Raw genomic sequence first — 15,889 nt, 5'->3', positions numbered from 1 at the left:
GGAAAGAGGAGACTGAGAGGAGATATGATAGCCAACAAAAACAGAGTGGCTTGCCAAATTATTGGAGTATTACAATATATCCAAAACAATGGGAGAAATTGGAAGGATCTCAAAAGAGAAGATAGATAGGGACTGGAAGGTGTTTAAAGGATACTTGCAAAACCATATTGAAAAATCAGAACTCCTATTAGAATAAACAAGTTCCGTTTTAAATACTGAAATACTAAATAAGATGAATAACAATGTGTGATAGAAGAAGAAGCATGAAATTAGGTTAAAGGTGTGTGAAAGAATATAATAGAAGTGGAAAGAAATTGCAATTGAGTAGATTGGAAGTCTAACACAAAGGTGGGGTGAGGGGTGGTAGGTGGTGATGGGAAAAGAAATTATCTGTGGGATTGAGTGTAGGTATGTTTGAACATTTTTAAGGATTGTATGAAATGTATGTTTGTATGCTTGTATACTAGCAATATGTGTGTATTAATGCTGAGTTGTTTTAATAATAAAAACTTTTACAAAAAAGAAAAAAAAGAGGAGATATGATAGCTATCTTCAAATATCTAAAGGGCTGTCATATGAAGGATGGAGCAACATGGTTTTCTCCTGCCCTGAAGGGTAAGACCCAGACCAATGGCTTCAAGTTACAAGAAGGGAGATTCTGACTGAACTTTCTGAGGGTATGAGATGTTCAACAGTGGAGCGGACTCCCACAAGAGTTGGTGGATTCTTCCTTGGAGGTTTTAAAGCAGAGGTTAGATTGCCACCTGCCATATATGATCTAGTTCAGATTCCTGTATCGCAGGGGGTTGGACCGGGTGACCCTCAAGGTCTCTTCCAACTCTACAATTCTATGATTTTGTGATTCTATTATCCTGCAGCACTTAAACATTTTAATGCATGCATCCTGTTACCTTTGGGTTAGAGAGAGAGATCATTAAATGCCTCAGTCTTATTTTCTGCAACAAAAGAAGCTCCTATTGAACTATGTCCTTTTGACATCCATAATGGCAAAAGTAGCAGTATGATTAAGTATTTAATGTAGTGCCTTTGCTGCCTTGTTTGCATATATATATATATATATACAGAGAGAGATGTGTACACTGCTTTGCTCTCATTCTAGCTCTGTTGATATAAAAGCTCTCACACACGCTGTCTTGTAGCAAAGGAACAAGAGGAGGGTGACATCTAATTAAATTCTTGCAATGCAAAGTAGTTATTCCTCTTCTTCTTTTTTTGCCGATAGTTTAAATGGCACTTTGCTTCCCGTCAGTGATTTTATGCATTGCCAATTAGTACACTGAAAGAAAAAAGGGATTGCTCGCAGATTCTTATGACTCTAATTGGGACTTCAGCATGAAAGGCCCATCAGAATAAATATCCAGTAACTCATCCTTTGTCCGGCTAAGAACAGATAGGTCTCTGGTTCATTAGTATGGGCCATGCAACCGCCATACCTTGCACTGTGAACTTAGAAGAGCTTTCAGTCCATACTCTGTAGGATTACCTAGTGTGGGGGTTAATTGGCATTGTTCCTAATCCTGCAATAATTTCCATGCATGCAGTTCATTTTAATGCATGCTGAATTAATATAACACTCAGAAATGTCAACACTGGAAAATGAGAATACCTTTGAAGAGGAGGGCCAGCTTACACTGTTACGCTCACATCCCATATTTTATTCCAGGACACCAGGCTTGCATGTCTGAAGGTTAGCCCATTTATCCCATGCCAAGTATGAATTTATTTGGTTCCATTTGTTCCCACAACATTGCAAGTTGCACCACAGTGAGCCTTATAGTAGGGGCTGATACCCAGTTCTCCCCTTTTCCTGACCAACCAAACCCTCCCTCATGCTAACTCCCTAGCACAGCAACGTGTGCCCTCAAAGCCATTGCTTTTGGAAACAGAGCAGGAACTTAGGCTGCATCCACACAGCAATTTATTCCCTTCCCCTGACATTTCACTAACTGCTCATTTCTCCATTATATTTGAACCTTTGTACTGTGTACTAGCCATTTCCAGAAATCTAACGGAATCTAGCAAAAGCTTCAGCACTCATTTCCATGCTCATTGCTTCTAGGAAGAGAGAAAAAAACATTTGCAACCCCATTAATCCAGAAAATTGTGGGAGTATAGTGACGAACTGTGGTGTGGTATACTAGCATATAGTTATTTCCTGCCATTTCCGGGGGGGGGGGGTGTGTGTGGAATCATGGGGGGACAGAAACATGCATGTGCTGAATGAATCAGGGAGTAGTGATTGGACAAAGCCTTGTGTTTTGTTGCACCATGCCTACTGGTGTGAATGAAATTTAACACAATATGCCAGTATATCAGAAAGAAGAAAAAAGCCACAGGTCCATAGCTCAACAGGTACTATAGCTTGAAATGAACATTGTGTGTTGAGTCCCACAGTGCCACCCCCCAAAAATTCACACATCACACTTCAATTTTTGTTTAAGGTTTTTGGCATAATTTTTGGCCACAACTTTATTTAAATACAAAAAAAATGTGAGTGGTTGCTTAGGCATTGGTTTGACTATCTGTCCTTGCCCCCAAGGACAGAGCTGGCACTTCCGGACACCGGCGGAAGCCAGCATGGGAAACAAGTATTGGGGAGAAGTGAGGCTGGGAATCAGTCCAACACTTCTCACCCTCATGTTCCGGTGGGGCTTGCACGGCCCAAGTCCGACTCCGGGGACAAGGACGAAAGAATGGCAAGCCCCTGGATTCCTTTAACGGAATTCCCTTTCCGCATCATTTGGAGGGATAGGCACTTACCCCTCCAAGAACCAATTTAACCAATGCCTAACCGCCAACCTTACAAGTTGTGACGATTTGCTACGCAGTAGGCAAAAACCAAATGGCACCAGCCAATCAGCCAAATGGCAAAATTCCTACCAGGCCCCCGCTCAAAGGCGGACGACCCCATGACAGGCATAGCAAGGTCAAGTAACCACGGAACCACCCTATAAAAGGGAGGGGGGCGGGTGATCCGATGCAAAACGGCCAAGAGATCGTCCCATCGTCTGGCTCCTGAATTTATAGTCTCTGACCCCTCCTCCGAATTGGCAACACTCAAAAATCCCCAGCAACCCAATTAACCCTTTACAGGTTTGGGTTCCATCAAATTTGCCTAGTCATGACACAGTGGCCTGTTCCCCCAACCGCAACACGTGCTCTCTGTTAGGGAGAACACGCTTTATAAAATAGGCCAGAAGTACTAACATTACAGGGACGCGGGTGGCGCTGTGGGTAAAACCTCAGTGCCTAGGACTTGCCAATCGCATGGTCGGCAGTTCGAATCCCTGTGGCGGGGCGCGCTCCCATCGTTCGGTCCCAGCGCCTGCCAACCTAGCAGTTCGAAAGCACCTTCGGGTGCAAGTAGATAAATAGGGACCGCTTACCAGCGGAAAGGTAAACGGCGTTCCGTGTGCTGCGCTGGCTCGCCAGATGCAGCTTGTCACGCTGGCCACGTGACCCGGAAGTGTCTGTAGACGGCGCTGGTTCCCAGCCTATAGAGTGAGATGAGTGCACAACCCTAGAGTCTGGCAAGACTGGCCCGCACGGGCAGGGGTACTTTACCTTACTAACATTACAATCAATAAAACTAATGCAAGATTCCCCACCTCCCTTACCGCTCCGCCTTGCAAGGTGAGATTGGAAAGGAAAGGAGGGAGAGCATTGAAACTGACGGCTAAGACGACTAGGAGCAGCTTGCACTGATGTGAGCTAATTATGAGTGAAGGCAAACTTTCAAGGGGAGTTTCAACTCAGCTCATAATTGGTGGGGCTTTCTTGAACTGTGGAAGTTTATTTTCAAATCCCCCCAAGTTCTAGAAGTTTGGCACCACTCCTAATGGCCAGATGCTAACATGAGCTGAGTGAGAGAGAGCTTCACAGTACAAGAAATGTTTCTGCACCACACATTCAGATTAGAAGTATGTTGTCCTTTCGCACTGCATTTTTAATACAATAATGTGCCCAGCTGTGAATATACCAATTAGAGGACACTGGGCTCTGAATCACACTGTCTCTTAGACTCGGAGTGTAAACAGGTCCGCAGGTCAGTGTAGATGTGCATATTGTATGTATTTTTATTTCAAGGCCCTAAGGAGCAGCTAGAGAGGTAAGAACTGACCACCATACAAATGAGCATTGCAGCCATTAGTTTCTACATGCTGTGGCTTTGTCATTGAAGTCAGCACTCTGAGAATTATATACCCAGCCCTTTCAGGCTTTACATGAAATTCGGGAAAACTAAATCAAACTGCCTGTGATTAAATTGGAACAAGGAGTCTTTAGAGATTTAGGGAAAGACCGTTGCTCTGGAATGATGGAAGTGGAACCAAATCTTGCATTTGAAACTAATCCAAGACTGTAATCATGAAACAACTCTGTGGGTTGATTGATGGGATAAAATGGTAATCAGTATCTTTCGAGAGACAGGGGAAGAGAGCAGGAAAGAGAGATGCCTTCTTCATGCGTTCATGCAAATCTGTGGGAGTTGCTTCTCCATGTTACTGTCCCACATGGTTGTGGTTTTGTATTAAATTATAGCCTGCCTTTTGATTGGCACATTCAAGGTGGCTAACAAAATTCAAAATGGAAGAAAGGATTTACATTAAATCAATAAAAAAAAAACTGTACACTGTGTGGCATCATCACAACCTTGCTGGCCTTTCCATGTGGCTGTTGCATTTGCATATGTACCACAACCACAATAGCACCACAGGGAAGTATCATCCCATGTGTGTGCAATGGGACAGACAGTTGAGAGCACACTGATTCCCAGATGGTGGATCACAAGACAGATGTCTTGGGCAATCCTGAAAGAAGGAAATATTAATCTGAAGACAGGTTTCAGAATGATGTGGTCTCCAGCTAGATGGTCTCTGCAGTACACATCTAGGGATGGATAGGAATTTTTCATTTGGTCCACATTTTTTAAGCAAACCATCATAATTCACACTTCCTGGGCTAACACACAGCCTGGGATGCAATTATCTTTAGGATTTACCAATTCTCCAAATTTTGTGATACAGCATCAGCTCAATGTACTGAAATGCTACAGACATAGCAGGAATTGCATCTGCAGTGATGAGTAGGTAATAACAGTTTAAATAAATAAATGCATACTGTTTTGTGATCCATGTGCTATCTAAATGTGTAATGAAGTGTGAATTGCTGTACAGATTCTTAAATAAATTGATAAATCACAGATTAATGTAGAACTAGGATGGAATGGAGTTGTGTGAATGAATGCATGGAAAATTGATACTGACCGGAAATAGTCTGATCAGCCTCTGAACATCAAAGGTTTAATAGTTAATGAAAGGAGTGGGAAGAGAGATTGGGATGGGGAGAGAAGTTCATTCAAGTATCAACAACCAGAGATTCAAGGTACAGTTTGTCCTTCCAATTTAAGTTTACCTGTTTCAGAGAGTGTGAATTAAGTAAGTTTGCTGTGAATCAAATATGATGTAAATGAAACTTCACCTCCATCTCTATATCTCAATAGTGGATTTTGCCTTATCCATCATATGCAATGTCCTCTGTCATTAGCAGAGTGCATGCAGAATACGTTGGAGTATGTAAGTTTATGCTTGCAGAAAAAAAGCCAAGTCATGGCTAAATAAGGTCATGAGCTCAAGGTCATGAGCTCAAGCATCCCATGAGGTATAAGTCAGAGCCAGATATGCTGCTGGCTTGAACTTAGCCTTCCTGTGTTGCATCTCTGCTGGAAAAGTGCTTTACTGGAAAGACTGTCTATTCTGTAAGCTGTCTGCCTTCGAATGAGAGGCAGACAGAGGTAGCATCACTTTATACTCGTACATAGTTGTTCTTCTACCTGTCAGTAAATTATACAGTTACTGACCTTACTGAACCACCTGGCGTATTTCTCCTACAAACAATGTCCTAGATTCAATTGCACACTCCGCTGGCGAGCTGCCTGCACTCTGCAGACAATGTCTATGGTGTTTTCAACCCTTTATGGCACATGTGACTGTACCTTTGCAAGGAATATTACTTACAAATTTCAGGACGTGTTTAAATTCCGAACAAGGCAGTTCCCGAGTCACCCTGCCCCCTCCTGCCTTACGCATTTTGGTTAAAGACCGGGACAGCTTTCATTCAGCGACAAACCTAGTAAGGAGCACATCTCAGGGTAGGAAAAACACTGTGCGGGTAGATGGCTTGCACTGTTAATTCTCTGAACAATGCCATGAGCACTTCTTGTGGGATTGCACTCCCTACGTTAATAATGCTCTGTGTGGAGAAGTCACTCCTTTCGTCAGTCCTGAGCCTAGAAATAATGAGCTTGGAGAGAAAACATGGCGTGTCTTCTAGCAAGCGACGACTGTTCTACCTGGGGAGAGTAACTTTACCCTTCCTGGAAATTTGGCTCCCAGTTCCTGCTCATAATGAGTTTCCACTGATTGGCCTGGAGTCATTTCTAGCGGTTGGGAAAATGCATTTATAAATGCAAAATCCAGGACAAGTTATTTGACTGGGGTGTTTGCTTGGAGGAATGCTGACATATTGGTTCCCAAGAAACAGGGATTGTGTTTTAGGCCATGCTACATGTTTTAGCAATTGTACACCTTCTCCCCTGAATGGCTTGCGTAACCATGGCAGCAGGACCAGGCGCTTGCTGTATTCTGTATCTAAGTTCCCTGAAGCCTATCAAAATAAAACAACAGAGGGGGGGGAAATCCCCTTTTTTGGTAGGGGAAAACAAAATGCATTGTGTTTGTTCTTTCCAATTTCTAATGTGCATTACCACATTATTAGAACAAAGCAGCTTTGGGGCAGAGAAGTGATGGGGGAAAAGAAAGTTGAGGGAGGGAATTGATACCCAAGATAACTGAACAAGTTGCGTGTTGAGTCCCACAGTGCCACCCCCCAAAAATTCACACTTCACACATCAATTTTTGTTTAAGGTTTTTGGCATAATTTTGGCCACAACTTTATTCAAATACAAAAAAATGTGAGTGGTTGCTTAGGCATTGGTTTGACTATCTGTCCTTGCCCCCCAAGGACAGAGCTGGCACTTCCGGACACCAGCGGAAGCCAGCGTGGGAAACAAGTATTGGGTGAGAAATGAAGCTGGGACACAGACCCACACTTCTCACCCTCATGTTCCGGTGGGGCTTGCACGGCCCAAGTCCGACTCCGGGGACAAGGACGAAAGAATGGCAAGCCCCTGGATTCCTTTAACGGAATTCCCTTTCCGCATCATTTGGAGGGATAGGCACTTACCCCTCCAAGAACCAATTTAACCAATGCCTAACCGCCAACCTTACAAGTTGTGACGATTTGCTACGCAGTAGGCAAAAACCAAATGGCAACAGCCAATCAGCCAAATGGCAAAATTCCTACCAGGCCCCCGCTCAAAGGCGAACGACCCCATGACAGGCATAGCAAGGTCAAGTGAACCAAAGAACCACCCTATAAAAGGGAGGGGGCGGGTGATCCGGTGCAAAACGGCCAAGAGGACGTCCCATCGTCTGGCTCCTATATTTATAGCCTCTGACCCCTCCTCCGAATTGGCAATACTCAAAAATCCCCAGCAACCCAATTAACCCTTTACAGGTTTGGGTTCCACCAAATTTGCCTAGTCATGGCAGGGTGGCCTGTTCCTCCAACCGCAACACGTGCTCTCTGTTAGGGAGAACACGCTTAATCAGCAACAGTAAGATGTATAGGTTTGTGTTAATTTAGGCCACATCTGGTCTATACATGTAAAGCAGTATCATACAATTTTAAATGGGCATGGGTTCCTCCTGAGAACTCTAGTTTGAAAAGAGTGCTGAGTATGGAGAACTTATGAAACAGCAGTGGGATACTAGCTCCGCCCAAGGTATGTTGGAGAACAGCAACAACTGACAAAAGACAGACATAATACAGTACAAGGACAGGAAGAAACATCATGGACAGTATAATAGCCACACACAAGAAGAACAAAGGGAGAGTTTGAAGGCTTCGCTTGTAGGACTGTAAATTATTTGATGTGTTAATGCGAATGGAAGTTGTTAAAACTGCAGCTGCGGTATAAGGGATTGTTAATCTGACTGGTGTGTAATTGGAATTTATAAGTTTTGGGAATGCAGAGTTAAAGTAAATTAATCAAATCATCAATTCTAGCATGTGGGGGCCCAGCAAAATAATATAATTTGGCATCTGAGCAATTGGAATTAAAAAATAAAATAAAATAACTGGAACGTGTCCAGAGGAGGGCAACCAAAATGGTCAAAGGCCTGGAAACGATGCCTTATGAGGAACGGCTAAGGGAGCTGGGCATGTTTAGCCTGGAGAAGAGGAGGTTAAGGGGTGATATGATAGCCATGTTCAAATATATAAAAGGATGTCATATAGAGGAGGGAGAAAGGTTGTTTTCTACTGCTCCAGAGAAGCGGGCACGGAGCAATGGATCCAAACTACAAGAAAGAAGATTCCACCTAAACATTAGGAAGAGCTTCCTGACAGTAAGAGCTGTTCGACAGTGGAATTTGCTGCCAAGGAGTGTGGTGGAGTCTCCTTCTTTGGAGGTCTTTAAGCAGAGGCTTGACAACCATATGTCAGGAGTGCTCTGATGGTGTTTCCTGCTTGGCAGGGGGTTGGACTCGATGGCCCTTGTGGTCTATTCCAACTCTATGATTCTATGAAAATAAATAAAAAAATTACAGAGAAGAGTGCTGAGTTAGGAGACCCGTATTCCTCTCACAGAGCTACAATTCCCAGAATTGTTTAACAATCAGTTGCTTCTCTTGGAGGGTTCTGAAGATTGTAATTCTGGCTGGTGGCAGGGGATATCCTAACAACTCTCAGCACCTTTCACAAACTAGAGTTGCTGGTTTATTGGCGGGTTTTTTTTTTTTAATGTTTAGTGCTTTAAATGTTTAAATGGTGTGCATGTGCTCAAAGTCAAACCACAAACAATTTATGCTGTGATTTAGCTCTTCGGTAGGCTGCATAAGAACATCCCCAGTGATAATTTAGAAAGGAGTGCACTGATTTTGCGTTCAACACTAGGATCTTAATCAATTAATTCTCTTTTGAAAATTCGCTCCACATTTGTTCCAACCATCTTCCTAGCTTTAGTTGTTGTGGTTCTGTTTTTGAAACTACATTTCACTGTCTCCACAAGATTTTTGTAAATCATCTTAAGACTAAGTTACAAGGCAATTCAAGCCTTAATAACAACAAGAACAATACTTCATTGATTAGCAATGAATTTCTTTAATCCTGCAAACCATCTCTCTGGCAGTCTGCGTTCTGCCCACAAGGGATATTCCTTACACTTGTCACAGGGTATGGTCTGAAAGCTCATGAAGCCACCACCTTGCTGAAGCTAAGCAGGTTTGGTTCTGGAGGGGTGACCACCTACGAACCACATGTATATCCTGCCTTGGATTCCAAGATGGAAGGAAGGTCCAATATAAATGTGAGAAGAGTGGAAAACAATGTTAACGATATTCTCCTTTTACTTGTGTGTCTTCCCAGCTTTCTCTGCTGGAAGAGGCAGGTTTTGGAGGTGCCCTTCTTTATGTCGATCCTTGTGATTTACCAAAGACTCAGAACCTGAGCGAGAAAGCATTTATGGTGTCCTTGAACGGTGGAGGTGATCCTTCTACACCAGGGTACCCAAGTATTGGTGAGTATTAGAAAGAGTATTTTCCCACTGCATACTGCTGTTTTGTTAAGCTGTTGATTGAAAACTGGTGCATTAGAAACATGGGGTAATGGTGGCTCATAGGCCCTGCTGCTTGCTTACCTAAATATTTTGCTCCCCTTTGTTATGTGCACCCCAGGCTGACAGGGGCAGCCCAGCCCATTTCACCACCTGAGGCTCTTGTGCTTCTGTCATCTGAGGCGGCTGCTTTGCCCTGCCTCATGTGCGAGCCGGCTCTGCAGACTCCTGAGAAGTTGCTGGAAGCTGCTGCTGCTGCCACTTCTCCACCAGCGACAGAGGCAGTGGGGCGGGAAGAGGGTGCCACCCAAGGCAGCTGCCTCAGGGGCAGACCAGCCCTGTCTGGATGTTACCAAGACTGCATGATTGTTCATGCACACCTGGGAGAGAATTCTGGGTGCTAATTTTAGCTGAATGGGTCTTACCTCTGGGAAGATACACATAGGGTTTTTACTGCAGGGGATGAATTTATGTAACATAGTGAATCTTCTCCAGGGAATGAGAAAGTCCTGAAGTCCTGAATATGTACGGCTGCTCAGTGTTACTAGCTGAAACAAGTGGCTTAGAAATTCTCTCTGTCTCTCTCGCCTCAATCTGTCTCATTTTCTAGGTGTAATAAAAATTAAAGTTTTGTTCTCCTGCAATTCAAATTAACTGAGACCGTCTCCCACCCATGTTGTCAGAATCCTACAAAGCTTTCCTTTTGTGCGATGCCCTTTTTATCACCTGTGCCTGGGAGTTTCATGGTGGTTCGGTGAAAGAGATCACTTTGAACCTTGCAAAAACAGCAGCACCTGGAATCCAGAGTTGCCATTGCATTTAACAACATGGAAAATGCCCAGCACTGATTATCCCTGGACTCAGACTGGAGAGGCAGGTGGCCGCCTTAAAAAAAAAAAAAAGCAGCAATCTGTGGCTAATTGGGAGAGGACAGGGAGCAAGTGACACGTCAGCTTTTTTGCAGAGAGAAAAGCGAAGTGTAGTTGATAGTGAATTATGCCAGCACCTACCACTGAGTATTGGCAGCTGGTGAATGCTCCTGTTCTGATAGAATATTGGCAAAAGCCCTGGTTGGAGAAAAGCTTCAAACTGCTGCTTCCCTTGTTCCTATTATGAGTCAAGCACCTGGATCCTCAAAATAGGGAATTATTTCACAGTAGCTTAAATTCATGCTGGGCTAAGTGGGCAACCAAGTTCAGAGAACTTGACCTTAGTGTGAGATCATCTGCTGGTCCTCAGAGAGCCAGCGTGGTGTAGTGGTTAAGAGCAGTGGACTCGTAATCTGGTGAATGGGGTTCATGTCTCCGCACCTCCACATGCAGCTTCTGGGTGACCTTGGGCTGGTCACACTTCTCTGAAGTCTCTCAGCCTCACTCACCTCACAGAGTGTTTGTTGTGGGGGAGGAAAGGAAAGGAGATTGTGAGCTGCTTTGAGACTCCTTAAGGGGAGTGAAAGGTGGGATATCAAGTCCAAACACTTCTTGTTGTTGTTCTTCAACTGTTAGGTCAAGACCCACTTGATCCAAGGTGGATCGCAACTACCGCTGTGCAAATATATGGCAGTAGATCAAGGAATGGGTCCCCAGGTGCACATCTGGGTTAAAGTGGGACCCAAAAAGGTTGAAGATACCTGGTCTACTTGGGTATATTGTCTTCCTGTTCCAACTTCTCTTCACAGGCACTTTTTTCTGCTCAAATTTCAAGATCTATGGATTAGGGGAGCTTGATCATTCCAGTCTTCACAGTTTCCTATACAAAATTCAACTTCTCTTTACCTCTTGGACTAATGTTTGGAACACAACTATATTTTAAATGTTGCAGTCCAGCTCTCAGCAGTTGAATCATATCAAACCATGTATTTATATGTGTCTCTGAATATGGATGTTTGTGCCTGGCAGTTCCAGACTGGCCTCAGATTGTGCATTTAGTGGGGTGGACCAGGATTGTGGGACTCTTTACATAGTGAAATCAAATTGGCATTATCTGTCCTGAGTTTCAGTATGTTTAATGGCAATGGCGCCCACCTGAGAGGTGTTGGAACTGAGTTCTGGCGAGTTCTGGCTAGGTATAGGTATGTAAGTGTGTGTGACATGTTCCTCTGTATCACCCCTCTCCTCTCTTGAGCCCAAGGCAGGATTACATAGCTAGGCTGAGAGCTGGTGGTTGGCCAAAGGTCACCCTGTCAGTGTTAGAAAAGGAAAAGGTTCTGACCTCCTTTGACTCCTTCGCCTGGTCCTCGGACCCTAGTTGGCACAAAAGAGTCCTTGAGAAAGAGTATCTTTGCAGAATGCTGCTTTTATTCTTGAAAAAGTATTTCCCATCCATGACCGGTAGCTTTCATACACCACAAACTCAGCCAACTTTCAACCAATCAACACTAACATTGACCATGCTATATAAAAAGGTAAAGGTAAAGGTACCCCTGCCCATACGGGCCAGTCTTGACAGACTCTAGGGTTGTGCACTCATCTCACTCTATAGGCCAGCGCTGTCCGGAGACACTTCCGGGTCACGTGGCCAGCGTGACAAGCTGCATCGGGCGAGCCAGCGCAGCACACGGAACGCCGTTTACCTTCCCGCTGGTAAGCGGTCCCTATTTATCTACTTGCACCCGAGGGTGCTTTTGAACTGCTAGGTTGGCAGGCGCTGGGACCGAGCAACGGGAGCACACCCCGCCGTGGGGATTCGAACCGGCGACCTTTCGATCAGCAAGTCCTAGTCACTGAGGCTTTAAACCACAGCGCCACCCGCGTCCCGCGACCACGCTATATATACAGGTTCAATTAGGTGAAAGGTTGTATGAGTCATTGTAGGCCGCTGACTCATGCTGACTTAGTTCTTTTAGCATTAAAGAAACAGCGGCCAATTTTTAGCCGTGACACACCCCAGGGAATTTCGTGAATTAACAGGGAATTGAATTTGGGTCTGTCCATCTGTTCCCAGACAGCCACCCCACCCTGCTAGTCCTAGTCCAGCACTCAAACCAATACACCATGCCCAGATTAATGAAAAAATATAATACAACAGGAGAGGGACGCAGGTGGCACTGTGGGTTAAACGACAGAGCCTAGGGCTTCATAGAATCATAGAATCATAGAGTAGGAAGAGACCACAAGGGCCATCGAGTCCAACCCCCTGCCAAGCATCAGAAGGTCGGCAGTTCGAATTCCCATGATGGGGTGAGCTCCCATTGCTCAGTCCCTGCTCCTGCCAACCTAGCAGTTCAAAAGCACGTCAAAGTGCAAGTAGATAAATAGGTACCACTCCAGCGGGAAGGTAAACGGCGTTTTCGTGCACTGCTCTGGTTTGCCAGAAGTGGCTTAGTCATGCTGGCCACATGACCCGGAAGCTGTACGCCGGCTCCCTTGGCCTATAGAGCGAGATGAGCACCGCAACCCCAGAGTCGGTCACGACTGGACCTAATGGTCAGGGGTCCTTTACCTATAGTGCAACAGAATCACAGGCAAAACAAAAACGGGTTGCAGGCCAGAGGTAGGTTCATCCATCTGTATTTCTAGCCCTGCTGTAGCTGCAGCAGAATCTTGAGACTTTGTCCCCATCCCTGCTATGTGAGCCAGTTTGAGACTCAAGGTACCTGTTACACAGTGGGATGTGTTTTGCCGTCTTGCTCTTTTCTCAATGTTTTCCTCTAACTGTTTGGTGGCAGCGGCAGGGGGAGGGAGGGACCATTACAAACCCCACTGTGAAATTGTAACAAGGTTCTATCAAGCATATTTGGTGTGGTTACTTGTCCAGACACCAGAGATCTGACTTGAATTGGCACTAAATCAGCCGAAGCAACAATGCTGTAACACTGCATGACTGGAATGGCAAAGAAAGGTGTGCGTGTGTTGAGGGGGAAGGGGGAAGAGAAATATTTGCCTCCTCGTCATCGAAGGGTGTTAGCTATTCGCAGCATGAAATGCTATGACATCTCAGTGGGAAGGCATTGAGCAATTTCTCGGCATCTCAGCCTACCTGACCTGGTGTTCTTAAGCACTGCCCTGGGGAGTGACAGAAGTAAATGTAGCAGCCTCCAGCTTTTACTCTTGTTCATTTCACGAGGAACGTTTGAAGAATGGCTTGCTGTTTATCTGTTCACTTGACCCCACAACGTTTTATGTACCCGCCATGAAAAGTAAAGTTAATTGAAACGGTTACACCACCTCTAGGGCTAAGGAGCTAAGGGTCCAGACCGTATGCACTGATTTTTTTGATGGATACAGTAAATGCTCTTTGGGGTGGTTCATAGAATACAACCAGAGATTTTGCAGGAGGGAAAACTGCATAGGCATGTGTGTTTGTTTGTGCGTGTGTGTGTGTGTGTGTGTGTGTGAATGAAATGGATGGTTTATGTCAAGCCTTTAACATTGTTTGCACATCTTTACAAGTCTGTAAATATGAGCTCTTGCCTCTTAAAGTCAAAGTCTTTTTTTTCACCCCATCCAGAAACACAGCAGGGAATTCTTTTTTGCCTTCCTGGCTGCTTGTTAAAAGTTTGTCACAAGAACAGTGCAGATCACTGGACCCCCTCGGCTCACTGGATGCATTTATCCTTTATTTCTTGTATTTATATCCCACCTTCCTATGCAATATGTTGCCAATGGAGGTTTAGTGGCGTTCATCCCTCAGTGAAGGCTGCCAGAATAAAAACAGAAGGGAAAAAAATGCCAAATCTGTTTGTATTCTTAATAAAACTTATCAGGATTCAGCTACAGTGGTACCTCGGGATGCGAACGTGATCTGTTCTGGAGCCCCATTCGCATCCCGAATGGAACGTAAGATGCGACGGCGTGTCTGTGCGTGTGTGGGTCGTGTTTTGCTGCTTCCGCACATGTGTGTGATGTCATTTTGAGCATCTGAGCATGCGCGAGCGGCGAAACCGGAAGTAACGCACTCTGTTACTTCCGGGTTGCCGTGGAGCGCAACCTGAAATCACTCAACCTGAAGCACATTCAACCCGAGGTATGACTGTACAGGGAAATGCAGAACAAATAAACACTCATATGCTTATTGTGGATTGCTTGTGGCCACTGGGAGAAAGGGATGGTGGGTTAGATGGGCCTCTGGTCTGATCCAATTGAGTTCTTCTTATGTACATCCCTGGCCCTTTAGGAATTCCTTATGGTAGGGTTGCCATATCCCGGACATACCCAGAATACTGTTGGAAGCAGTGTCTGGTTGGAAATCAATAAAATGTCTGCGGGAATCTGGACATATGGGAAGCCATGTCAGCAATGTCGGGTCTGCCAATTTTACAAAAAAAGAAAAAAGCTCAGCAATTTTGCTTTTGTGTCCGGATTTTCACTTTTTGAAATATGGCAACCCTACCACATGGAAGCTCAGTTTTTGCTGAAATCCCACAGTTCTTTCTAATGAGCAAACTTGCCTTTAAATGTGTCTGGGGCAGGGCAAAGGAGGAATGGTGGAGACCGTCTCCCCACCCTGACCCTCCCAGGGAGGAGGAAGAGGAAGACAGTATAGATTTACAACAGGGGTTTGAGGGAGGTCGCAACTCAGAGACAGAAGAGGAGGAAAGTTGGGAAATCATGGGAGAGCCAGAGCAACACCTGGCTGACATGTCATTAGAAAGCATTCTAGACCCTGCCCCCTCAACCTCCCAGAACCTGGGGTGCCTTGAAAGTAGGAGAGGAAAGTGCTCAAAGACAGAGGGCAGGTAGCAGCACCCATAGAAGTGACGAATGAGGAAGTGGAAGATTCCGGGGTGTGTGTGTGGAGATTCACTCGGGACAATGCCAATATCCAAGAGGCTGGGTTCTATAGCCTCTCTCTGAAATTACTGAATAAAAAAGGACATTAAGAATCCTTCCCTTTATATTCTGCCAGCCTCCTGACAAAATGCTTGGTTTAGGGAAACACTACGACTAAGATTTGATACAGGGATCAGCCCACTGCCTCCTGTTTGAGAAATGTTGCTAGAGTGAAAGGAACATTGGAAGCTTCCTTTTACTATCTCAGACCATTGGTTCATCTATAGCTCAGTATCATCTTTACCACACCCACCAGTGTGACATGCAGCCCCCAGAAGGTGGCCTTTGAGGGAATGCATACCTTGGACTGAAAAGGGTTCCCCAACCCTAGTGTATGGGATGTGGAGGGAGAACAGATTAGGCCCACAAGGGAAAATGGCTGGCCATATGGACTTGGCAATGCAGCAGAACAAGAGACCCTCCA

At 44.9% G+C, this 15,889-nt stretch overlaps 1 protein-coding gene across 3 annotated transcripts in view; it reads left to right on the top strand.

The window, feature by feature from the left end:
* NAALADL2 (N-acetylated alpha-linked acidic dipeptidase like 2) overlaps positions 1-15,889 on the top strand; it is a 770,720-nt gene that overhangs the window by 484,141 nt on the left and 270,690 nt on the right. For all 3 annotated transcript variants that reach the window (XM_028731603.2, XM_028731602.2, XM_028731601.2), the window contains one exon: positions 9,508-9,658. In XM_028731603.2, coding sequence (XP_028587436.2) covers positions 9,508-9,658 — 151 coding nt within the window. The remainder of the gene's footprint in view (positions 1-9,507; positions 9,659-15,889) is intronic.

This window comes from Podarcis muralis, chromosome 6, assembly GCF_964188315.1.
Source record: "Podarcis muralis chromosome 6, rPodMur119.hap1.1, whole genome shotgun sequence".
Taxonomy (NCBI): domain Eukaryota; kingdom Metazoa; phylum Chordata; class Lepidosauria; order Squamata; family Lacertidae; genus Podarcis; species Podarcis muralis.
This window is presented reverse-complemented; position numbering and strand designations above follow the sequence as displayed.